Consider the following 25992-nt stretch of genomic DNA (forward strand, 5'->3'; position numbering starts at 1 on the left):
CGGCCGGACAGCTGCCCCGAGTACTGAGCGGCCCCGCTTGCCTGTCCCGTGTCAGGGGCCCGCCCGCCCTCTGGGCTCCTGACTCCACTGCTCACGGGTTGGGCCCCTTGTAGCAGGTCAGCTTCTGAACAGGCTTCCTCATCTGTATAACAGGAACCCCCTGCCTTTCAGGGTCAGGAAGGTCAGTGACAAAGTTAAGGCGGCTGCCGGGACAGCCAGGCCGTCCGCGCGGCGCCTGACGGGTGCTGACCTGCTGCCCGGGGCCGCGCCCGCAGGATCAGTCGGTGCCAGCCCCACAGCGGTGGACGCGGGGTGGCCTGGCTGAGAGCTGGGGGAAGCGGCGAGAGGGTCACCCCGCTTCCCGCTGGCTGGCTGAACAGCTGTGTAGCTCCCCGCCTGTGACAGGAAGATGGAACGCGAGGCCGCCGGCAAGCTCCGTCCCAGGTCGCCCGCCTCGTGCCCGCCTGTCACACCTGTGCCCTCACCCGTGTCACCCAGACTCAAGCACAGCCCTGGCCCTGTGGTGTCTGCTCAGAGGCAGAAGAGGATGGTACCCCAAGAACCAGCTGTTTAATAAGATAAGAGGTCAGACAGAATAGAGGTGAAACAAAGCCTATCAGAGGCAACGGGCTGGACGCTTGCGGGGGTTTCCTCTGTTGGCGCTTTCTGTGGTTAACGTCACTTTATAACCAGGAAAATAAATGTAACACCGTATGCCCACGCCCAGTCCAGCACCGCCCAGCACGTGGGGTACAGGCCGCTTCTCCTGCTGGAGACCCGGTGACCCCGGGGAAGGGGTCCCGCCTGCCCTCCCATGACGTCTTCCGGGACCCCGTGTAGGACTGACGTCCTGATCTCACGGTTTCAGGGCCGCCCCACGATGTCGGGCCCCGGGCTCAGGGGCCAGTCGAGACCACCGTGCGGGCTGATGCGACTTTCCTGAACTTCTGCGCCTGTGGCCGTGGAAACCCATTCTCCAGCGCATCTACCGGCACCCGCGGGGCGGTGCCAGCTGGGTGTAAGGTTAGCCGAGCGGCCACAGCAAACTCACATCAAGCTTTTATCGTGACTCGGGGCAGCGCAGAACCGCGCCGGGAGCCGTGGCCTCCGCGTCCCGTGTCCTCAGCTCCCCCTGGTTTGGGGTCTCCTGTCCTCGGGTCCAGCAGCTCCCACGTGGACACGCCGCCCCTGTCCTGGGGAGGGAGACGGGCCGGGTGAGAGGGCGCGGGGACGGGGGGCGGGGGCAGAGCCGGGGGCGGGGCCGCGCTCACCTTGATGCCGATGCCGTGGGCCGCCAGGTCCCTGCGCAGCGCGTCGCACGCCTCCAGCAGGGGCCGCCTCTCCAGGAGCCGCTGCCGCCGCGCCTCCCCAGGGGCCTCCCCGGCGGCCAGAGCGAACTGCCGGACCTTCCGCCGGAAGCGGACCAGCTCCTCGACCACGCTGTGCAGGGCGGCCGCGCCGCCGGCCCCTGAAACACACTGCCCGGGCGCCGGGTGAGTGGACGGGGTCCCGGGCCGGGGAGGGGCAGGGGCCGCAGCTCCATCTCCCCTCCCCGCGCCTCGACCGAAGGTCCCGTCGCCCAGGCCGGTGAGCGGGGGCTGCCACTGCAGACGGGCAGTATCGGAGGGTCATTGGGCAGGGCCGGCAGGCCTGGGCCTCGTCGACCAAGGAAACCAAACTTGCTCCAGCCGCCGTTCAAGGCCCTGGACGTCCTGCGCCCAGGTGGGCGCGCGCACGGGGCTCTCCCCCGGGGCCGGGGACCAGCAGTGTGGGTGCCGGCCGGGGGAGCTCCAGGGCTGGCGTGGGCCCGGAGCCCTGCCAAGTTGCCAGGCGTCCTCCCCCCGCCCCCCGCCCCCCGGAGGAGGGGCCGGCGGTCCAATTCCTTCAACCTCACGGGATCCCCAGCCACTGCTCCCACAGGAGAAGACAGCTCGTTACAGAGGCGTGAGCCCCCAGCGGGCTCCGGGGGCGCCCCAGCTCGGGGAGGAGGTGGGCTTCTGGTGACCCAGCAGAGACCTGGCCCCCTCAGCCTAGTGTGAGCCGCCAACAGGCCCTGGACCGCCCGGGGAGGGCCGCAGTCCACTAGGAAATCAGTGTCTCTCGATAAACCAAACAAATCATCGCAAAGATACGCGAGTCTTAGTGTTGAGGCCAGAGAAGCTCACAGCCTAACAGTCCTAGGAGACGTCCCCGCTCATGGCCAGGGCAGCCGGCGCCAGGCCTCAGCTAGCAGGTCCCCGGCCCGGCAGTGGGCTGTGCCAGGCCTCACGGCAGGAGGTGGCCCAGCAGGGCCCGCAGGGAGATCCGGCGTGGCGTCCCCCCGTGTGCAGTCCAGGCTCCCCTGTTAACAGCCTGTTCACACTTTTTTAGCAAGTGGCAGCTATGGCCCGTTCCTTTCCGGTCCTGAACAACAGTCCTAAGGCTGTTTGTTAGGTGAGGCACAGCGAAGCAGGACCCCTGGGGGAGGAGGGACCCTGGCCTGGGGCGTCAGGCAAGGGCGCTTCTGTGCAGAGGACAGCCTGCGGGGGGTGAGGGGAGAGGCGGCGGCCGTGGGGAGACGGGTATACGTGGGGAGGGCGGCGGGGGAGAGCTGCTGGGAGGTGGGAGCCCCGAGGGGAGGGAGGGGGCCCGGGACTGCGGGGAGCCAGAGTCGAGGTGTCGGGGTAACAGTCGATACGGAGAGGGGACCCAGGATCCCGGGGGCTGGCTCTGCCCGCCTCGGGCCAGAGCAGCTGTGGCCAAGCGCAGCAAGCACCCGGTGCCCAGACCCTCCCCGCCGAGAGCAGCCAGGCTCCCGGGAGAAAGGCCGACTCCTGCCTGCGACACAAGGTACCGGATGGGCTGGGAACGTCAGTGCAGGAAGCGAGGATGTGCCAACGGGATGGGGCCGTGTGTGGCACCGCGGCCAGCTCCACGCTCCGCACCCCCAGCCGCTAGCCGGAGGAGGACCCGAGTCCACACTGGCGCCAGGAAGGGTCTCTGCAGCGTGGTCACGGTGCACATCCTGGGCCCGGGACAGACGGGGATCATGGCCTAGAGGATGGCGTCACGTGTGCTGACTCCCTGAGGGGCCGGGGTGTCAGGGCGGGAAGGCCACGGAAGGCCAAGGGACGTTCCACACACGGGACCGGAGACCCGGCGGCCGAACGGCCCACGGGCCTGGACTGGGCTTCTGCTGAGGAGCGTGTGACGGGGACGTGGGCGGCCGGGGGGGCCAGGCCCGAGGATCCCGGATGGCTGGGGCCCGGCCGGCGGCTCAGACGGCGCCGGAGAAGCGTGTTCCCTGCAGCCTGACTGCGTGTACACTTTGAGGTTCTTTCCCGGACACAAGTGCACACAGAATCCGTGGCTCGCCACTCACTGTGCAGCTGAGGTGCACGCTCGTGCTGCTCAGAGCCTGGTTTCGGTTAGTAAATCCCAGCTCTGCGTGTGTTCCCCTTTTAAGGAACGTAACACATCTTAAGCACGTGGTAAGTCTGGCCTTTAATTACCGTTAAAATCCGCGTTTCTGCGGCTGTTACCGTGTTAGCGTGTAGATTAAGTCCCAGGATCAAGGACTGAAGAGAGAAAGGCGTACCTGTCGCTCAGCCAGAGAAATCCCCACCGTCTCAAAGAACTGCTCCACGTAGGACACGATGGCACCGAACACGGCAGGGCTCCTGGGACCACCGGCCGCCTGCGACAAGTCACCCAGAGAAGGTTCTTGAAAGGCAAGACCACCAACCCCGGGCTGATGAGCCCCCGGCGGGCGTGGACGCAGCCCTGCGAAGCCAGCGCTCCCGCCCGCGGCTGGGCCTGTGCTCTGAGCACCTGTGCTGGCACTGAGCCCCCGGGCGGTGGCGGCAGCAAGTGGCCTTCGGGGCATCCCAGGGTCCCGGGCGTCTGAGAGGAGCCTGGCACCAGGGCCCAGGGTCAGGCAGGGCTGGGGGGCAGTCGGGGTCCCCGCCCGGCTTCCTTCCCGTCTCACATCTGTGTGACAAACTCGGACTCCCCTGAGCTCCTGTGTCCACGTGCCAGGCCTCCCCACGGCCCCCAGCTCTACTGACCCCGGCTCAGGACAGGGCCACACACAGGGGTGGCCTGGAGGCCACCGGCTCTGGGAGCTGGGTGGCCGCAGGGGCTGGCGAGGTGGCATCTGCTCTGTCCTCAGAACTGTCGCCACGTCCCAGGAGTTACCTCGGTGGCCGCCTTCAGCTGTCTGTTCCCGTGGTGAGCCAGGTCCGTGACGGCATCCACTGCCCCCGGCGTGTTGAAGTCGTCCGCCAGCGCCGCCTGCACGGCCCCCTTGGTGCGGTGCAGCCTTTGGGGAGGTGAGCAGACGGGGCCGCTCCAGGGACCTGGCTGGATGGCAGGAGCCGCAGCACTGGCCAGGCCCCCAGGACGGACGCCCCCCAGGGGATCCACCCTCGGGCTCCCCGCTCGGCTCCCGCCCCCGGGGCAGCCCTTCCAGCTCCTTCCTTCTGCTGTCAGACCCCCTCAAGAGCCGGCTGCCGTGACGCTCGAGCCCCTCAGCCCCTGGCAAGGAAACTGAGGTCACCGTCACCTCCTCCTCGCCTGCCCCCTTACCCGTCCCCAGCAGCACCGTCAGGTCCCCTCCGGGTCACCCCTCGCGCACACGCTGTCCTGCACGCCTGCCGGTCAGTCACCGGCCCCTCCGAGACTCTGCCACCGTATTGGTTCCCCGCTGCCCGTCCCAGACTTTCCCCACCTCCTCCGGGTGCCCTGCTCCCCAGGCACAGGGAAGGGTTGGGCAAAGCCCCCGAGCCTGGGCCCGAGTGACCACAGGGAAAGACAGACCTTTGCTGCCTGGGCTCCTGCGACCCAGCGCTGTCACCCGGCGGAACCTGACCTCTCCTGACTGAGGCGCGGACTCTCCCCTGCACGCCTGCCGGTGAGCGGCACTGCCGGTCCTTCCCTGGCACCCGCCGTCGGGAGGGTGGCCGAGTGACTGAGCCCCACAAGGCCCGGTTGCCCGGCCCCAGGGCTTGGGCTTCGTCCTGGGCGCCACTGCTGTGACCAGCAGGCAGCTCCTGCCTCTCTCCTGTGGATGCCCTCGTCCCGGCCGGCCGGCCCGAAGGAGCCCCGGGCCCCCTACTCCTCCAGGGGCTCCCTGGGTGGCCGGGCACACAGACCCAGCCCACCATCAGCCTCCGGCGACCCCCGATGACCCTGCCCTCCTCATCTCCCTCTGGTATCCCCCGAGGCTCTGTCCATCTTCCCAGTTTCTCACCGTCTCTGAAGCCAATCTCAAACCTTCCTCGCCTTTTTTTGGATGCAGTAAAACACATGACCACGTCGAGCCATTTACTGAGCAACAGAACTGGAAACACCGTCTCCACGTCCGGGGTGGGCTCCGTCCTCCCGCCCGCGCCACCCCTCACTTCACTTCCCGGGGCCCCTTGCTGCGCTCCCACCTCTGCAGGCATGGCCGTCCTGTGGTCACGACCCCCAGGGGGGGCGGAGGGCACACGCTGGGCTTCCGGACGCGCCCGTCAACCCCTGTCACCATGACCCGGGTCCCCCCTGCTTCCTTCAACAGCTCGCTCGTTCGCCCACCTGCCCCACTTCCCGTCGACCACGCCATCCACGAGGTTCCTGATGCTCCCACGCAACCGTGGGCCGTCCAGGCCTCCCCGAAGGCAGGGTCCCTGCCCCTACCCTGGCAGGCCCGGGGCTCCCACCAGCCCCGCCCCCGTGTCCACAGCGCTCCCTTGGGTGGCCCCAAGCAGCACCCACCTCTCCCACAGCACGTCCTCCTGGACGGGGCCGCCCGCCAGCTGCCCCCTCATGTAGGCCCGAGCGTCCTCCACGAAGGCGGCCACGGCATGGAGCAGACGCCTGGCCTCGAGCATGGCGCCGTCGCTGTAGTCCACAGCTGCGGGGAGGGACCCCGGTCACCTGGGAGCCGCGAGCACCCGCAGACCGCCAGGCTCTGTCCTGACCCCGGGCAGGAAACGTGGACACCCCTCCCCACGTGCATGGCCGAGGGCTCATTCCCGCTGACAGATGTACAGACAGACGGCTCTGGAAAGCGGGGGCCCCACCGGGTGCCTGAAGCGCCTCTGGGGAGGCCAGCCGACCGGTGCCATGAGGACTCGGGCTCCGTATTCCCGGAGGGGCAGGGAGACCCGGCCATCACCCCGCCTGCGAGTGTGTGGGGACAGATTAGGGACACTCGCCATGCCCGGGCGGCCCCAGGTCTCTGGACAGGGGTCCAGCCAGCAGAGAGTGCCGGGGTCCCCAGACTCGCCTTCGGGGCTGGAAGGGGACGCGCCCTCTGGCCCGGGGAAAGGGCAGTGCCGTGCTGAGGGCTCCTGGCTCAGGCCCTGTGCCAGGACGGCTCATGAACCCGGGGGGCAGGTGCCGCGGCCTCAGGCTCTCTGGGCCCCGCGGAGCACTGGGCACCCGAGTCCCACTGCAAAGCCGCGGCCTCGGGACAGGCTCCGGGATCCCCTGGCCGAGCGCTGGGACCGTGCTCCCTGGAGCATCCTCGGGCTTCCATTCAGAACCCAACCTCAGGGCACGAGGGCAACACCCCAACAGGACGGGGCGCACCCCACCCAGATTTCGGGGTCCCCAGAGGCTCCCCGAGGCCACACGTGAGAAGCACCCAGGCCTCCCTGCCAGCTCACCTGACCTGTAGCTGCTCCGCAGGCAGAAGAGGCGGAAGACGTCTGGGGAGGCCGTGCTGAGGAAGTCCTGCAGGGGGCAGGAGAGACGGGAGCCACTAACCCCCAGGCACGCGCAGCGCTCCTCCGACCACCGGTGTGGACACCTGGACCGCCCCCCGGGCAGCCGCGGGGTGTCCGCCCCACGAGCCTGCGGCCGTGTCACCCCCACGCAGCCTGTGCCGTCACTCATCTGACATGGCCCGCGGGGCTCAGACCCACGGCTGGATTCTGTTAGAGCGTCCACTCAGGTGAGGGAGGGCATGGGTTCCTGTACCTCGATATGAACACCTGTCAAACTCCTACAGATCGCATTCTGTGTGTTTAAAAACATTAAGTTCTAAGGAAGTGGCCACAGATTCGCCAGGCCAACAGCAGGATCGACAGGGAAAAAGGTGAAGAGGCCCGTCCAACCCAACCTTCATCAGTAAGAGAGCTGGTATTTCAACGTCTGCGTCCGTCCCCCGGTGCTCCTTCCCAGAGTGTGAAAAAGGAGTATTTCTTCATCCCCTTAATTGCCCAAACTAGCCAACTAACTTGACACCCCGTCTGGTGGACAGCGCACAGTGTGCGTGTTAATTCTCGCATTTGCGCAGTCACGTGCCCTCGTGTACTCACCCGTCACTTCCCCTTTAAATCTGCAAGCAGCAGCATGGAGACCGAGCCCCTGCACTGTGATGTAGTTACTACACCACGAACAGCACAGGCAGATAAATAACTAGCGCTGTCGCATACGGAGCATCACTTACAGAATGCTAAGATGCGGGTGTGTCATAACTGCAGTGTGTCTAGAATGGTGACAGAAAGACGAGGCTTGGTGAACCAAACGCCAGACACCCAAGCCCCACATCCTGTGCCTTCTCTGCAAGTCCTCCTGTGTCCCGTCGGCCGGCACTCCAGCCACTCTGACGGCGCTTCCCTGACCTGCCAGGGTCTCGTGATAACCGGCTGTGCTCGGTGGGACCCCAGTAAACACACAGCTCAGCTGGCGTGGGGTTACACCAGGGACAGAGAGTGAACGCCGGGTACTTGGAGGGCCTTTAGCCACCCTCTGACTTTTCCCTCTCCTTTTTGAATTATTTCTTTAGGTTTCCTTCCCCACCAAAGCATGGACTCAACTGCTTCATAACTTGTTACAAGTACTCTCCTGTCTCTGACAATGTAGCAGGAGGCCTGTTCCCAGTGGACACGCTTGCCTTAGGTGAGGATTTGTTTTTGTAAATTGTTGTCTGTTTAGCTTTTTATAAATCGCTGCCAGACGCTTGGTATGTACAGCTGTGGAGCTGTTTAGGTAGAAGCAAAGCTGTGCGTCTCCACAGCGTGGCCACCGTCAGCAAGCCCTCCCCGCAGCGCCAGGGCCCTGACTGCTGACAGACACATGACACGCCGCCCCCAGCCCCACGTGCTTCTCTTTCCGAGTCGGTACCTTTCCTGCACTCGTGACTTTCTGCTCAGACAAGCAACAGAACCCCTAAGCCAGCATTACACGACATGTTAAAGGGATTTCTCTAAGAGGAAAAGAAAAGTCCACAACTAGAAATATGAATATTACGAAAGGAAAAATCTCATTGGTAAAGGCAAACATTCAGTAAAGATAGAGTAACCACTTATAAAGCTAGTAGGAAGGTTAAAAGACAAAAATACTATAAATCATCTATATCCACAATAAGTAGTTAAGTGATACACAAAACAAAAAGATGTAAAACATGATGTAAAAAACATTAAACATGGGAGGTGGGTACAAATGCAAGCTTGTTAGCATGTGTTCAAACTGAGATCATGCACTAAAATAACCTCATATATATGTGGGATGCAGCAAAAGCAGTCCTAAAAGGGAAGTATTTAGTAATATAAGAAAAACCTCAGAAAAACTTAAGAAAAATCTCAAATAAACAACCTAACTTTACACCTTAAGGCACTAGAAGAAGAACAAACAAAACCCAAAGTTAATAGAAGGAAAGAAATCATAAAGGTAAGAACAAAAATAAATGAAATAAAGACTGAAAAAAAATACGAGAGATCAATGAATCTAAGAGCTGGTTCTTTGAAAAGATAAAATCAATAAACCTTTAGCTGGACTCATCAAAAAAAAAAAAAAAAGAAAAGAGAGAGAGAGAGAGAGAAAGGGCCCAAATCAATAAAATCAGAGTCCTGGAACAGGGAGCGGGAAGAGGCCGAGGCCCCCAGGAGCCGACACAGGAGGCGACAGGACAGGAAACACCGCCTCGCGCTTTTAGACAAGAGACAGCCGTTCAACCCAGAAGCAGGAGAAGCCCGTCGGGGCCCCAGGGACACAGGGAACCGGAGATGGGGGTCTCCGGATGCACATCAGCCTCCGTGACACGTCGGCAAACTGGTGGGCACACAGAAACACGACAAGTGTGTTACCTTAATCGTGATGTAGTTCTTCAGCGATTTGGACATCTTCTCTTCTTTGCCCTTCACGTGCAAATGCCCTGAAACAAAAGCAAAGTCACTTATTCTGTACCCCCAGAGGGAGGGTGAAGGAGGGCGCGTCTCCAAAGGCGCCTGGACTCCGGGAGCCCTGACCCGTCAGACAGCCCTGCGTGGATGCCCACACAGGCCCCCCAGATCAGCCCTGCGCTCAGCCCAGCAAGGGGGGCCCACATCCACCCCGGGCCAGGGCATCACACTGCAGGGACGGCCCCTCCCTCTCCTGTGACTCACCACCACAGGAGACCTGACTCAGCACCCGAGGAGAGGACACATCTCTGCTTCCACAAAGCGTGTGGGTCTCCAAGCAACACTGCGAGCGTTTCTGTAGCTCGTTTTCAGACATAGCCCAGCCTCAGCACCGTTTCACCCCCGTGTGTGAAAGACGGGGGGGACCTGGACCTCCTCCTGGACCACATCTGTACGAGGTTCACTTCCAAGGGAGCTGTGATTTCCCAACAGAAGATTCTTCCACTTTTTCTGACACAACTTCAAGCACCACCTTTTTTCAAGCCAACTTTTCCAAGAACTGGTTACAATGTGGCTTCCAAAAAGCTACATAACCTTGAATATGTCAACCTATGCAGCCTGCCATGTACACCAAGTACAAGTGAAGTTTTAAAAAACTGACAACATGTGGAAAACAAAACATCTGACGCTAACTCTACTTCCATCCATTTACTTCAGGAAAAGGCATCGATTCTCCAGGGTGTCAGGAGACACAGCTGTTCCTCCAGGACTGGGTGTAAGTGGGACAAAGAAGATTCCAACGTCCTAACAGATCGTGGGTCTTAACAGCAAAACCCTTCCCCACGCTGCATCCAAAGCAGCAGGACCTGCCGTGTGCGGACACAGAGCCCCGTGAGCACTGGCACTGCCACGGGTCCCGTCTGATGGCAGACGCAGTCACCGAGGGGCGCCGGTGCTGACGGCAAACCCCAACTCCTCATGAGTGCCACCGATGAAGGGCCTGTGGGGACCAGCCCTCGCGTCCCGATGGCTAACACGGGATCACCTGTCCCCGAGCCTGCGACCGGGCACGGGAACACCTCCACCCCTGGGGCCTGTGATTCCCTCCCCTGACGGGCTCGGAGCACTCTGCTCTCACAAGCCCTCCCGCTGAAGGGGGAGACCTGGCTCCACGCGGTGTCTGAGAAGGAGTGAGCCCCGACCGGAAACGGGTCCAGGGGTCCCTGCCGAAGCGCCGGAGGAACGGAGCCGGGGCCATCGGGCTCCTGGTCCGGAACCAAGGAGGCGGGTTCCGGCTCCTGTCGGGCTCCGAGCAGGGACACGAGGTGGAAACCGGACCTCGGCCTGCGCGCTGGGAACGGCGATCCAGCCCGTCCCTTTCAGACGACCTCAGGGCAGCACCGAGATGCGGGGTCACACAGAGAGCCGCGAGGCCGGCCCCCGGGCTCCGGGCGGGGCACACGGGGTGGCAGAGGCGCTGCAGGGCGGGCCTGCGCGGAAGGCTGCCCCGCTGGTCGCTGTCACCCACGTGGACCCTCGCCGCAGACTTGAAGCAGCTACTGCATATTACAAAACTGGAGTGTGTCTGCGTTTAATACCACCTCGCTGGCAAAACCTGGTTTCCTTAATCTGAGGACTTAAAGAATTGGTTCTTGTTGGTTTCCTGAGCTTTAGATGTTGACCGTTTGCATCTCCCAACCCCATCACTACCAAAGCCTTATTCTCTTTCTTCCCCTCAAATACCTTCACTGCCCACTCCAGAAAGGTAACAAAACCAGCTCACGGTGGCTCCACGACCTTTGTGACAATCTTGGACACGTGAATCTCCCCATGCATCACAGGAAATTCCAAAATTGCTTCGCTCAAGACACCGCTGGTCTCACAACTTCGTATCCACTTCTGCGAGCAGACGGCTGGTGTGAATCATGAGGTGTTTTGAACAGTGAAACGGAAGGCAGTGCTTTCAAAGAATGACAGCTATTGACGGTGACAGTGTCACAGCTCAAGAATGGCGTATTCCTAATCATCACGACATCATACTATTTGAACTTCCCTCTCCATAGTTTCCTTCAAACAGACTTCTACAGACCAGCACTGCATAACATTTTCCGAACTCTCTCAGCTCGCATTTCAGTTCCAAAAGGCATATTCAGTATTCCAGTCCAAGGAAGTTCACGTCCAACCAACAACAAGTCAAAGACAATTTAAGGGACAACTCTGTTTCTTGACCTATTAGCTGATTCAGGTGTTTCCAAATGTAGCTATTTCACGGACAGAGTCGAGAGAATTGAAATGGAACAAATTAATCTGAAGTCATCGCTCACCAGAATGTAGGAAATAATTCCCCCACTGCTGGCACTGGTGAAAGACCTCGCACTGTGCGATTTCGTTCTCGTGGTGAGGAAACGCTAAATCTATGCCACCCGAGTGGATGTCCAGCCGACTTCCAAACACCAAACTGCAAGACAAAGGGCAGAGCAGGGAGTTAACTCAATCCAATGACAGTCTCCAAACCACATCCCGCATTTTCTCCTTCCAGCCCTGGGCCACGCACACACCGAATGGAGCCCAATTCCAAATGCATGATAATTCAGCTGATGCAAACGGAACCTGACATTTGTTTTTACTTCATAAAATCTCTAATTCGTAGCTTTTCCTCCTGGGAAAGAGACTTCATTTTCTTTGCTCTGGATACAATATGTGGTTTTTAAAAACTTCAAAATTACTTTTTCTTACTTTCAGTAGGCAGACCTTAGTGGCAGTTCTATAAGAACTATAAGAACTATAAAATCAAGAGATTTTTAATTTGGCTTTTGCAAAATGAGCCATTCAGCAGCCATACATGAATAACAAAGTAACAGAATTCAAAGTGACACATTTCAGCTGGCGGCATTTCAGCTATAAGGCCGCTCGGTCCCGAAAAACCTCAGTCCACAGAACTGCATGCTGCACCTCTCAGGCCTGCCAGGGACACTCAGTGTGTGCAGCTCTCTCACCAGAGCACCTGCAAAACAACCGGTACCAGCACCAGTGGTCCAGGCTGACCAGCAGCTGCTTCAGAGGACGTAAAAAATGCAGAGATCAATGAAAAATGCAAAAGCTCGCACAACGGAAAGTGGCCGCAAGGCGGGGCGGCTGTGGAGCTCTGGAGGCCGTCGGCCCCCCGGGGGTGCAGACACCAGTGAGTTTTTCTAAAAATAGTTAAAAATAGATGTTTTCAAAGATGCCACAGCCTCACTGAGGTCCTTCCTGCTGAAGGCTGACTCTCCTCCCACTGGCCCAGCTCTGGAAAAACCACGCATGCACTGGTCACACCTGAGCTGAGTGGGCGAGCAGGTCGTCCAGGACCGTACATCCTTGGTAGTGGTTTCTAGAGAATCTCTAATAAGAGTCCTCGAAATTCAAACACTATGAGGGCGAGCGTGAGATGGGAGGGACCAGGGCTGGGGAGGGGCCACACTTGGGTCTGTAACGAGTGACCCGTTTTTACAAAGATCTGAAGCAAATATGACGAAGTTAAGACTTCACAGCTAAACTGAGGGTCTGCAGTGTTCGTTATATTAGTCTCTAGTCTTGTCTGTACGTCACACCTATTGTAAAGAGAAAGCTGAAAAGGAACAGAAGTCCATTTTCATTATTTAGATTTCAACAAAAATAAAACATATAATGGTAACTTTACATTTGAAGTTTACTAAATGTTTCCTGCTTTACAGAAATTATTTGAATCTAAAAGATAAAGATCTTTTTACAACACAACGTATATCCCACACCACTGTTAAATCAACTAGTATTTGTAAATACTTTTAAGTGTTTACAGTAGGGCTGAGAGCTGGACATGTCTGTTTGTTTTTAATATTTATTTATTTACTTTGGTTATGCTGGATCTTAGTTGCAGCATGCGGGGTCTTCGTTGCGGCGTACCGACTTCTCAGTTACAGCATTCTGACTCTTAGTTGTGACATGTGAACTCTTAGTCGCAGCACATGAACTCTTCGTTGTGGCATGCCGACTTCTTAGTTGCGGCATGCATGCGGGATCTAGCTCCCCAACCAGGGATGGAACCCGTGCCCCCTGCATTGGGAGCGCAAAGTCTTACCCACTGGACCACTAGGGAAGTCCCTAGTTGACTGGGGGGTCTTTTGGGGGTTTTTTGGTTTTTTTGCCGTACGCGGGCCTCTCACTGCTGTGGCCTCTCCCGTTGTGGAGCACAGGCTCCGGACGCGCAGGCTCAGCGGCCATGGCTCACGGGCCCAGCCGCTCCGTGGCCTGTGGCATCTTCCCAGACCGGGGCACGAACCCGTGTCCCCTGCATCGGCAGGCGGACTCTCAACCACTGTGCCACCAGGGAAGTCCCTAGTTGATTGTTTTTTAACGAAAAGTTGGACCCTGTTTCATACTAACAACAGGATGTGACATCTCAGGAGTTTCAGATGTGCTTCCCGGTAAGGCATACAGACACCACCACGGGCGAGGGCAGCAGGGGAGGAGCACGCGGCGAGGGGCGGGGGAGGTAGGACCCCTTCTAGGTCTTCGCTGCGATAAACGTGCTGGCACAGGCAGGTGGCGGAGGGTGAGGCTTCCCCCCGTAGGGTGAGCTGAGCCTTCACCAGAGACGAAACCAGCGTGAGGTCGAGGCCCAGGGCAGCCTGCTCTTAGATGGCGTTCATGCCCAGCCAGAAAGCTGCCACATACAGCAGCCGGGAGGAGGACGACTGGGTTTGCTGGTCTTAAAATCTGGGATGTGGCTAGTAGCTTGAAATGTTCACCTTAATCATACTTTGTTTCTAATTTTAAAACCTGATTACAGGGGCTTCCCTGGTGGCGCAGTGGTTAAGAGTCCTCCTGCCAATGCAGGGGACACGGGTTCGAGCCCTGGTCAGGAGGATCCCACATGCCGCGGAGCAACTAAGCCCGTGAGCCACAACTACTGAGCCCGCACGTCTAGACCCTGTGCTCCGCAACAAGAGAAGCCACCGCATTGAGTAGCCCCCGCTCGCTGCAACTAGAGAAAGCCCACATGCAGCAAGAAAGGCCCAATGCAGCCAAAAATAAATTAATTAATTTAAAAAAACTGATTATAATAAATATCTGCAACACATCAAATGTATCAAAATCCATGAGTTAACGTGCAGGGCTCAGGGAACCATGGTGGGAACCCCCGGGACAGGCCGCAAGTGGAGAGCCCAGCCGGGATGCGGCCTTCAGTACCCGCGAGCACACACGCACACACACCTGCACACACACACACACACGGGCAGAGCCAAGGGAGCACAGATGCCGGAGGGACGGTCCACAGGGCAGGTCCACAAAAAGAAGGTGGATGAGGCCCCAGCAGAGACGCCAAAACCAGAAGAACGTTGTTCCACAGAAGCCAGGGAGCGAGCAGGGGTGTCAGTGGCCCGTCACAGACCGGGCTGATGGTCACCGTGACCTCCAGAGACCAGAGTGGGTGGGGACGCCCGTCGGACAACAGCAGGGATGCGTGGACAGTGAGAGAAGAGACAAAATTTTAAGAGGGTCCCTGGAGGAGAATGGGGACCAGAGAAGCGCTGTGTTTACAGGGGTTCCCAAGACAGAAACGTCCTGGGCATGGTGCCGCCCAAGACTGAGCCAGCAGAAAGGGCAGACGGAAGGGGACGCTGGGGGGTCACGCTCGAGGCGCCTGGTCCAGGACCAGCTCTGGGGCCGAGGAGCCCCTCGCCCAGGTCCCCGGCCGCCTTCCTGAACCTACCGCGGAAGAGATGCAGGCACCCCCGGAGCTGGCCTGTGTGTGACGGGCAATCAAGAACTAACTGCAAAGCGGGCTCTTCTACGAAAGAGAACAAGCGCTGATGCTGGGGAGATAAACGTGCTCTGGCTTTGCTCATTCCCTTCCCACGGCCGGTCCCACCCGGGTGCTAAGCTTCCTTTCCAAACCGCCTGCGATGCCGGCATTAGGACCAAGCCCGCCCCACCTGCACCCTCTGCTGGCCGAGCGTGCACATCACAGCGCAGACGACTCCGGGAAAACCTTACCTGGCGATGGTGGAACACTCGATATGCCAGCCAGGCCTCCCGTCTCCCCAGGGCGAGGCCCAGGACGGCTCCTGGGGCTTCGCTGCCTTCCACAGTGCAAAGTCGCTGGCATGCCGCTTGTCAGAGTGACCTGCCAGTGACAGACGGTTAATCAGCGGGAGGGGATCCACAACGAACCAACACAGTCACCGCCACACAGGCAGGACGCACGTCCCCGATTCCGTTCCTCTGAGGAGTAACCTCACATTTCTCATGCGTGTGTTTTTCTCTTTGCCACGTGAAAGCTAGACAGCTACCAGATACTTTTATCTAGAACGTGACAGAAGCACGCGGTCCCCCAGCGGTGCGGCCCGTTTCAGTAATGTGAGCACTGCGTGCGGGGTTTCAAGTACGTGCAGTGAAGCTGCTCTGAGGGGCCTGCTCCACACGGGCTCTCGTTCTCCCTCATTCCGTCTCTGTCAGTGGCTGAGTTTCAGAGTAACTGTTTTCAAAGACAGATGATAATCACACAGAGCAAAAAGGAAAATACCGGAGTATTGTATCAATCACATTCAGAAAGCAAGAAAACTCAGAAGAGGAGGGCTCAGGGTCACAGGACAAGCCGGTACGCGGCGCTCTTTATGTTCCAGAACTGGGAGGCCACCAAGATGCCCTGCAGTGGGTGATAGATAAACAAACTGTGGTCCATCCAGACAATGGAGTGTTATTCAATGCTGATAAGAAGTGAGCTTTCGAGCCATGAGAAAACATGGAGGGGGACTTCCCTGGCGGTCCAGTGGTTAAGACTTCGCCTTCCAGTGCAGGGGGTGCAGGTTCGATCCCTGGTTGGGGAGCTAAGATCCCACCTGCCTCGCAGCCAAAAAACCAAAACATAAAACAGAAGCAATATTGTAAGAAATTCATTAAAGACTTTAAAAGTGGTCCACATCAAAAAAAAAAATCTTTAAAAAAAACAAAAAAAAAGGAGGAATCTTACATGCGTATTACTAAGTGAAAGAAGCCAGTCTGAAAAGGCTAGACTGTATGATTCCCACTCTATGACATTCTGGAAAAGGCAAAACAATGGGGACAGTAAAGAGATCAGTGGTTGACAGAGGCTGGGGCAGGAGGGGATGAACAGGCAGAGCACGGAGGATCTTCAGGGCTGAGAAACTCTCTGCGTGGTACTGTAATGACGGATACCTGGCATTACGCATCCGTCTAAACCCAGAGAGACACCGAGAGTAACCCTGATGTAGACTATGGACTCGGGGTGAGGCTGGCGTGTCAGTGCAGGTCCACCAGTTCTAACACGTCCCCCTCTGGTGGGGATGCTGATACGAAGGGGCCGTGTACAGCGGGGCAGCGGGCGTACGGAACTCTCTGGACCTGCCACGCAATTCTGCTGTGAACCTAAAACTGCTCGAAAAAGTAAAGTCAGTTTTTTTTTAAAGTGTTGCTGATGCTAGAATGTGTAGGTATCAGAAGTTCCTCCTCAGCTTCCCTAAGGCCGGGGCCACACCTCGCAGACGTGGATGGTCCAGGACAGGAGCAGGACAACAGCGACTGAGCACAAGTAAGAACTGTTCTGGGGAGTCAACTCAACACACCTGTTGTAATTAGACTGAAACGACACGGTTCATAGGGCAGGAGGATTACGCCTAAAAACAGAGACGACTCAGACAACTTGTCTTCTGGGTTTTTGCTCATTTTTTGTTTGGTTTTGTTAAACCTCAATAGTATTCTTTAAAATTATGTTTACATCAATCCCAATCTCCCAATTACTTTTCATGTAGTTCTATATACTTATTATTTCTTCTCCACAAAAATGACTTTGCAGAAGAGGGTACAGAATAGATTCAAATACAGCGGGAACGTCATACACGCTAAAATACGTATGGGGGGCCTCCCTGGTGGCGCAGTGGTTGAGAGTCCGCCTGCCGATGCAGGGGATACGGGTTCGTGCCCCGGTCTGGGAGGATCCCATATGCCGCGGAGCGGCTGGGCCCGTGAGCCATGGCCGCTGGGCCTGCGCATCCGGAGCCTGTGCTCCGCAACGGGAGAGGCCACAACAGTGAGAGGCCCGCGTACCGCGAAAAAAAAAAAAAAAAAAAAAAATACGTATGGGAACTTAACTACACGGGGAAGTTTACGTGGGAATTTATGTACGATGAAATACCTACAGGGATTTAACACGTGACAGCAGCCAGTTGGACACGAGCGTTAAGACGTGACACCACAGACGGCATGTGCACGTGCAGGCCGCGTGTCACGTGCTGCGGGAACTTCCTACTCCGCGTGGTCTCTCTGTTCCAAAAAAACCCAACTAAATTGAAAACTCGGGCGTGATCAATGTCCGGCAACATCACGTCTGAGAGAGCAGGGGAGGGTCTGGGCTTTGTCCCCAGAACCCCACGGGAGGGAGAGGCTGGACCCACCTGTCTCTCCCACAGGGGCAGGGGCCACGCCGACCAGCTTGCCGTATCTGTCTCCTCTTGACTGCAGGTCGAAGTAGACATTGCCTGTTGCATAAAGGTGACCGTGAAGCTCGTTTCTGTCGTCAGCACCCGCATCTACACACGCCCCACAGCTAATGACAATCAGAACCTGAACCCAGGATACGGCATCAGCCTTCAGGTGGCACCTTTCACCGTATGTTTAAACCAGAATTAACAACAACACTGTATTGTAAAAACATATGTTTGCACACATCACGAACATCCGGTTGTGGAAGGGAAAACACAAATGTAAGTTCTCTGTAAAATGTTGAGCCAGTTCTTTTTAACAAGAAAAAAGGGAAGTATCACTGGCCTGCCTTCAGCTCTGGACCCTGGGTTACAGACCCATCAATAAAGCAAGCCGTTTTTAACCCGGATACCCTAAGACCAGCCTGCCACTCAGAACAGGCACCTCACACGAAAGCATCCCCCCCGCCGTGGGGTCCTTTCACCGAGGTGCACACGTGCTGGGGGTGCCAGGCGACCCTCCCACGGGGACCCTGCAGAGCCCGGGAGCCCGGCTCGCCCCCACTCAGGAAGAGGTGGAGCAGGGAGGGCGGGGGCCGGGCCGCAGCCCTGGCGGGGAGAGTCCTGCCCCGAAGGAGCCGGCGCTCAGGAAGGCCGACGCCACGGCCACTGGGTCGCACTCCTGACCGGCCACCTGCGCACCGCGATCAGCGCAAGGGCCCAAGGTCGGGTGCGATTTTTAACCTTTGCAAACTTCTGGTTTTTAATCTTCACATTCTTTGTACTGACACAGTTACTAATCTGTATCTGCACTATCCTTCTTAAGGACAGTGGCCTTGAAGACAGGTTGCTTTAAGATCCAGGAAGCTTTTATGGGACTTCCCTGGCGGTCCAGTGGTTAAGACTCTGCGCTTGCACTGCAGGGGGCCCAGGTTCGATCCCTGGTCGGGGAACTAAGATCCCGCCTGCCTCACGGAGCGGCCAAAACAAACACAAGATCCAGGGAGCTTTGACTGTCAGAGACCCATGTCCCCGGTCACTCTCCAGCCCAGCTGGCGGGGACAGGGCAGGCGCCAGCGCCGCAGGGGGGCAATCGGCAGAACAGTGGGGAAACGGCCCCCGGTGACTGGGCTCTGCCAGTCCCCCACGGGGTCCCTCCTCCACACGCAGTTTATTACTGAGCCCGACCTACGCGCCGGGGTACAGCAGCGAAACAAATACTGTGGAACTGCTTTCTACTAAGTCAGAATGCGGACAGCACTTTGAAAATGCTTTGACAGAGGGAGAAACTGCTCCCTTGATAGAGGATATGTTTTCCCGAACCTGGGCTTACTTCACCCATTTGCTGAACAAATTTTTTCTTCACAAATAGTTCAAAGCTCAAATTAGAGTCAAGCTTTTGTGGAACTGCCACAAAGTCCAAATTACTGGAGTTCAAATTAATACATTTATTTTACATGAATTATGTTTGTGTCACCATTATTAAAAATGTACAACCAGGGCTTCCCTGGTGGCGCAGTGGTTAAGAGTCCGCCTGCCAACGCAGGGAACACGGGTTCGAGCCCTGGTCCAGGAAGATCTCACATGCCGCGGAGCAACTAAGCCCATGCACCACAACTACTGAGCCTGCGCTCTACAGCCCTCAGGCCACAACTACTGAACCCGTGTGCCACAACTACTGAGCCCGTGAGCCACAACTACTGAAGCCCGTGCACCTAGAGCCCGTGCTCTGCAACAAGAGAAGCCACCGCGATGAGAAGCCCATGCACTGCAACGAAGACCCAACGCGGCCAAAAATAAAAATAAATAAATAAAAAAACCAAAACAAAACAGGACGACACGCAGCATTTATCCTGTGCCGCGCCTGGGTGAAACCCTGGTGCCTCAGGACACAGGTCTCAGGTCTGGTCACTCCTCCCCCTCTGGTTCCAGGACCGCGGGGAGACGCCTCCTGTATCTTCTGGAGCAGACGTGCAACTGTGCATAAAGAGCCTCACCCTACGCAACCCCAGCGTCATCACCGGCCCCAGGCGCTGCACCGAGCCCTCCCGCATCCCGTGGTCTCTGCACGGGGCTGTGTCCCCTCTTCTAAGACACACCCACTGTGTTCCCTCCACAGCTAAAGACACTGACCGGGTCCCCTGTCGTACAGAATGCCCGTCTTGGGGTGCTTTGTGGTTTAGGAGCTGCTGCTCTTGTCTGGGGCCCCAGGACAAGGCTGCACCCTGGCGTTTTGCTGCCTCTGGGATCCTGCCTTTCTGCAGCTGCACCAGCTTCTCCCCAGCCGTGCCTTCCAAATCCTGCCCATCCCCAAAGCCCTGGCCAAAGCCTCCTCCCTCCCAGCAAGCTTCCTCCACCCCCGGGGCTGATGGTGAACTTCCTCAGCTCTGACATCTGCAGCGTCCCACTGGGCAGCCCATCCCATGCTGCCTTATTTGCACAACTTGTCGGTTCTTGGACCAGAAAAGCCTCTGACCCTGTGAATAATGCCCAGAGTGCCCAGCCCGGGTTGGGGCTCTGCAGGTGCTGCCATGCTCATAGCAAGTAAAAGACAAATAAAGAAGTGTGACCCTAGATGCGGTTTAAGGGGATGACCGGACAGGGAGTACCTTTCCTTCGTGGTCCTGCCCGAGAGCTTGAGAGGCGCGGGGACCCTGCCTGGAACCGCGTGCAGCCTGTGCACATGAGGACTTGCGGTTTTTCCTTCACGTATTTGCTATATTCAGGTTTTGTCTCCAAGAGGATCAGGCAAAGCACCCGAAGACGGGGTGTTCTGTACAAGGGACCCAGCCAGTGTCTTCAGCTTCGTGGAGGGAACACTGTGGGTGTGTCTTAGATGGAAGAGGGGACACAGTCCCGTGCAGAGGCCACGGGATGTGGGAGGGCTCGGTCCAGCGCCTGGGGCTGGTGATGACGCTGGGGTTACGTAGGACGAGGCCCTTTATTCACAGATGCGAGTGGCAGTGTCGGGAGATGTGCCGTTTCTGCCATTGGCCCAGCGAAAACAACCCTCCCCTACGCAGAGAGGGAGGAGAGCCCTTAACAAGGGAGTGGGTCTTCAGAGCGACCGCCACTGTCCCCCGCTGTGTTATGAAAAGTTATAAACCAAGTTGAAAAAAGGTTCCAGTGAAGACTGTACTCCCACCCGGACCCCGGGGCCGTTAGCACCCGGCCACGTCTGCCTCGTCGAGATGGACTCTACGATGCTCATCTCGCCTCTGACGGTGCGAGGTATTTTGAAAGAGAACTGATTCAGCAGTTTCACAAAGAGACACAAACATAGAAAATCTCACATTTTTGCTGTAAGAATCCTACCAAGAAAGACAGTAAGACGTTCAGCCCATCCGAGCCACCCAAACATGCAGCCCGCCCGTCAGAATCCCACGGGGTCTCACCCAGCGAGCAGGTTAGTAACATAACCGCTACCTTTCGGGGTGGAGTAAGCGTGCCCGTTAGCAATTATTCTCTCGATAAAAGCAATTATCTGAGGAATGTTTTCAGTTACCCTCAGGTACACGGTGGGTGGGAGAACCTGTAAGAAAGCAGAGGAGAGACGCGGTTTCCCCAGCTCCACGCGGAGGGGGGCGGCCCCACTGACTCCACCGTCCAAGCTACTCATCACCCACCTACCTTCAAGGCTGCCATGTCTTGTTTAAAGTCTTCTTCATAAAGATTGGCCAGGGAAGCGGGCGACACGTTCATCTGTAAGAAGATGAAGAGAGCATGCGAGTCTGGGGGGCTCACGACGGAACCCCAGAGGCACGGCCACCCCTCCCGGGCCGCACGGCACGGCCTCCACGCGGTCCTGCTCACAAAGGGGCATTTGATCATCCTAGCCCCTTAGCTGGTCAAAAAGGTTTACTGACCTGTTTTCTGGTCAGAGAAAAGGGAATAAACAGTGCCATGATTTCCGTGATATAATTCAAAACAAAACCCAAAGACCTACAAAGTAGCCCCTGCTCTTCTAGGACCAGGGCAAGGCCAGGCCACCCCGTCCGACACACAACCACTTGAGTTCCCGACTTTTATCCCTTTCTCTCTCAGGGGGCAAGAGAAAACAAGTCACAAGTACATGTGTGAGGAAATGTCTCAGAAACAGCCCCGGTCAATGGGGACTGTGACGGGCGTTCAGTCTGGAGGGGCCAGGGCTGGACGTCTGGGGGCAAGCAGGACCCCCAGAGAAGGACGCTGAGTTCTGAACGCAGGGGCTCTGGATTCGGTGGGGAGGGGGGCCCGGCACACACGACAGTCCTTCCTAGAGCGCTTCTTGCTTTTCAGCAGCGGAACACTCCCAGCACAGGGCACTACCCTGACGTCCTGAAAGCCTACGTGGGTCCGCGACCGTGAGCTCTCAACTCCGCGGGCACCTGCGTCCGCTCCCCTCACCCCACCCCGTGAAACTGCGTCAGGGGGAAGACACTCCCACACCGGAGGACAAGGAAACTTCCTCAAGTGGAAGGCCACCCCGAGCCCCGTCACCCTGAGGCCACCTTCGTCCCAGCCCAGGGCCCGAAAAGGGAATCGTCCTGGAAACCGAGGCCAGGAACGTTTACTGAAGAAATAAACCTGGTGCACAACGTGTCTTTTTCGCTGCGTGGTCTGGGGCAAGACAACAGACCTCTCTGCCTCCGCTTTCTTTGCAAGGTGGAGAGCCCCACTGAGTCACCCCGTGGACGGCTCCGGGGATTCCCGTGCACGCGGGTGAGACAGCTCTGAGGACAAAGGACCCTTGTTCACATCACTCCCGCGCAGACAGGGCACCCAGACCCACTGGGCCTTCTCCTGAGCGTGGCCTTGTGGCAGCGCAGACCTCCTAAACAAGCCATCTGCTACCGCACATCTCTCCAGAGGACAAAAGGCCAACCGAACAATAGCGCCTAAAGACTCGGTGTCATTGTGCCGTTTCATAAGTTTCAAATAAAACGCAATGTGGGACCCAAAGATCAGCATCTATCTGATCAGTATTTACCTGGTTTCAGTCTCCTGCGCGGCAATTCTCTCTCGGAGAACGCGAGCAAGGTCAATGTGCCCAAGCCCGGCCCCCCTCCCACAAGGCAAACGCCGTCAGAGTCATCCCCGGAGCACAGCGTGGTCAGCTGCATGCGTGTACCTCCTCTCAAGAGCCCCACACGTGCCTGCGCCTGGTCTCCTCGGCCGACGCCCCACGGTATCCGGGACCCCGGCACGCGGTGCGCCGAGCACCACCTTCCCACGCAGGCCTGCGTCCGCGTCCGTCTCCCAGCCGGGCGTGAACCTCGCACCACCCGGTCCGCATTCTCGCCGTCTCCGGCTGTGACACCCACGCGAGTGCGCAGCCTAAGCTACAGACCCGCACGTGACGCCCTGGCCGAGGACACACGCGCACCCTTGGCAGGCTGCTGGCAGCGCCTCCGGAGGAGCTTGAACGTGACCCGGCAGGCTCGGGCACAGTGCTGGGGGGCGGACGGCTAGACCGCGTCCACGCGATACTGAAAAGCACGATCTCGTTGCATCTTTAAGCTGCATTTCTCATATTTTGAGGGAGCTTGAACATCTCACGTGGCTAGGGACCATCTGCACTAAACCATCTGAAAGTAACCTTTTTTCTACAGAGTTGTAGATCTTTTAGGTCTTTTCTTATTGATATGTAGGAAGTATTTTTTAAAGAAATCACCCTCTTATCCCCAGTGTGAATTTCCACTTTTTTCACAGTCTTTCAACCTTATGGCTATTTTATGGCAGGTAGAAAATTTCATTTTTATATTTAGCAATCTTTTACATTTCTCCATCTTTTCTGGGTTTGGAAACAAACTTAGGAAAGCCTTCCCCAACACGAGGCTATAAAAAGTGTCCCAAGGTTTATTCCAGTAATTTGTGGTTCCACTTCTCTTATGTGAAATCCGATCTGCTTCAGATTTGGTTGTGAGGCATATATCCAACTTTGGTTTATTTTCTTCTCCAGATGGTTACCCAACTGTCAACACTTTTTACTGAGTAATTCATCTGTTCCCCAATGATCTGAAATGCCATCTTTATCATAAAATAAATTTCCATGATTTACTGTGTCTATTTCTGGACTTTCTAGTGTGTTCCATCGTCTGTCTCTTCGTGCAACTGTAAATTAATGTTTAATCTCTACAGCCTCCAGAGACGCAGAATGTGGACGGGGGTGCTTCGGGGTAGGGCGCAGGGAGGCTGGAGGACGGGGTTTCTGGGGGGAAGGGTGGTGACGGTCACCATCTCGACACCGGTGATGGTCACAGGTGTGGGGCGTTTATCGGGCTGCACACGCTGTGTGCACTACATGCAGCTTCCCCCAGGTCTGTTCCACCTCAGTAAAGCTGTGCTAAAAAAGGGGAAAGACTATATTAAAAACAAACACAACAACCACTTTCTATATAGGTTTTTAACTTTTAGCATCTTGTAGGGCTCCTCCCTCCCTCGTCCTGGCTACTCTTGCTTCCTGCCCTTTCGTGGGAGCTCTAGGATCAGCGTGTCCAGCTCCGATAATACGGACACACGGCGCGTCGGGGACACCTCTGCGCAAACAGGCACGTCCTGCTCCACATGTGGTGAGGACGGCTGCGAGCGCTCACAGGTGACAGTGAACTGGAAGTGGGCACGAGCCGTTGCTGGCCTGGGGGAGAGGGAATCATATTCCAGAACTAACATTTTCGCTCTAGGCAGCTGGACCCACCCACAAGGGGCTCGCGCTGCTCTCTCCACAGAACAACCTACAGGAGGCGCTGCTGACACCGGGTCCTGGTCCCTGTTATCTCAGACCCCGGGCGGCTCACCTCAGCTGAGCTCTCCCGGGCAGGGGACCCCGCGGCCGGTCGAGCCCTCGCCCTCAGCTGCGCGTCCAGCCTTCCTCCCGGAGGGAAGGGCCCGCGGGCCAGGGTTCCAAAGCACAGAGAGGGTAACTCGGCTGGAGTCGCTGAGACATTTATCATCGTTTTTTTTTTGTTTTGTTTTGTTTTGTTTTGTTTTTTGCGGTACGCGGGCCTCTCACTGTTGTGGCCTCTCCCGTTGCGGAGCACAGGCTCCGGACGCGCAGGCTCAGCAGCCATGGCTCACGGGCCCAGCCGCTCCGCGGCATGTGGGATCTTCCCGGACCGGGGCACGAACCCGTGTCCCCTGCATCGGCAGGCGGACTCTCAACCACTGCGCCACCAGGGAAGCCCTGTCATCGTTTTTCTTAACACAAAATGCGACCATGCGAATATACCTCGTTTCTTTTCATCCTTACCCCAGAAATCCTCCTGCGGTTTTTATCCCTGATGAACTATAAAACTGTGCCAAAAATTAAAGTCAAGGAAGTGATTCAGAAAAGTGAAATATTATAAGTTAAAATATTTTAAGAGCAAGTGCTGGAGCGATGACATGAAGGGTGAGGCCACCGTCAAAGACGTTGCCTTCAGTCACAAGAACAGCCTCTCTGCTGGATCCCAAGAAACAAACAGGTATCTTCGTAACTCTGTGTTTCAGATGAATGGTTTATCATCTTGAAGTAAGACTCTATTTTGAGGACAGAAGAGACCCTTTGATGCCAGGTTAGCATCCTGCTCTGTAATAAGTACTGGAACGCTCAGGTGTCAAAAATTAAAACACTCTCTACGCTGAGGATCTTTAACCAATCCTACCGACTCTCACGTCCTAAGTCATGCCAGTCCTTTATAAAGTAGCAAGCGACGCCTCCCGCGGGGCCCCTCTGAAGCCCCACTCCTCCTGCGCTTGCGGACGCCCAGCCCCTCCCTCCCCAGGCTCCCGGCCTTCACCCCGCGGCTGACACTCCCCTAACCCCCCACCCCGCGCACCCCGTCTTTCCCCTCCGGCGCCCACCCCGCCAAGCCCCCGCCACGGCTGGGCAGCTCCACCTCCGACGCCGAAGACTCACAGCCAACCCCAAAGCGCCCAGAGCGGGGACACGGCTGCGCGGCCTCTCGTCCCAGCTGGGCGTGAGGACAGGTGAAACGCCGACCGGGGCGCCTTCCTTCCTGAGCAGCCTGCACTTCCAGACGCCGGCCCTGCCGCGGGCTTCCTGCGGGCTACTCGCCCAGCTGCCACGCCAGGTCACAGGCTTCTGTCCTTTCCGTCCTACCCCCGGCCAGCGAGGCGGGGCTCCAGCGTCCACCCTGCTCCGCGCCGCGGGACGGACCTTCCCACCACGCGTCCCGGACCCTGTTCGCTCCCGCCTGCATCCCAGCAGATTCCAGAGGGACGTCGCATGCCTGCCCCCCGCCTTCCCCTTGGTCTGTCCTCACCGTGGACGACAGGACACTCCTTCCTGCATCGTGTTTGCTCAAAACCACCCCAGCAAGTGGCTGAGCACAAACTGAAGTCAGACGGCCCTGGGCAAACGGCTCCGGCGCCAGGGCAGAGGGACAGCGACAGCAGCGCACGGGCCCTGGCAGTCGGGGGCAGAGGCCCCGCCCCTGCGGCCCCAAGCCGCCCGCCCCCTT

The 25992-nt window shown here is 57.6% G+C and overlaps 1 protein-coding gene across 2 annotated transcripts in view; it reads right to left on the bottom strand.

Moving 5' to 3' along the window:
• Positions 1-1047: 1047 nt before the first annotated feature.
• Positions 1048-25992, bottom strand: part of CARS2 (cysteinyl-tRNA synthetase 2, mitochondrial) — a 36433-nt gene continuing 11488 nt past the window's right edge. For both annotated transcript variants that reach the window (XM_081214432.1, XM_081214431.1), the window contains exons 4-15: positions 21182-21253; positions 20978-21083; positions 17525-17608; positions 15108-15237; positions 11417-11550; positions 9057-9124; positions 6633-6699; positions 5737-5875; positions 4177-4300; positions 3578-3676; positions 1272-1478; positions 1048-1193 (exon numbers count right to left, since the gene is read on the bottom strand). In XM_081214432.1, the coding sequence (XP_081070558.1) occupies positions 1053-1193; positions 1272-1478; positions 3578-3676; positions 4177-4300; positions 5737-5875; positions 6633-6699; positions 9057-9124; positions 11417-11550; positions 15108-15237; positions 17525-17608; positions 20978-21083; positions 21182-21253 (1371 nt within the window). In that variant the 3' untranslated portion in view covers positions 1048-1052. The remainder of the gene's footprint in view (positions 1194-1271; positions 1479-3577; positions 3677-4176; positions 4301-5736; positions 5876-6632; positions 6700-9056; positions 9125-11416; positions 11551-15107; positions 15238-17524; positions 17609-20977; positions 21084-21181; positions 21254-25992) is intronic.

Source organism: Mesoplodon bidens (genome assembly GCF_964165515.1).
Source record: "Mesoplodon bidens genome assembly, chromosome: 17".
NCBI lineage: Eukaryota > Metazoa > Chordata > Mammalia > Artiodactyla > Ziphiidae > Mesoplodon > Mesoplodon bidens.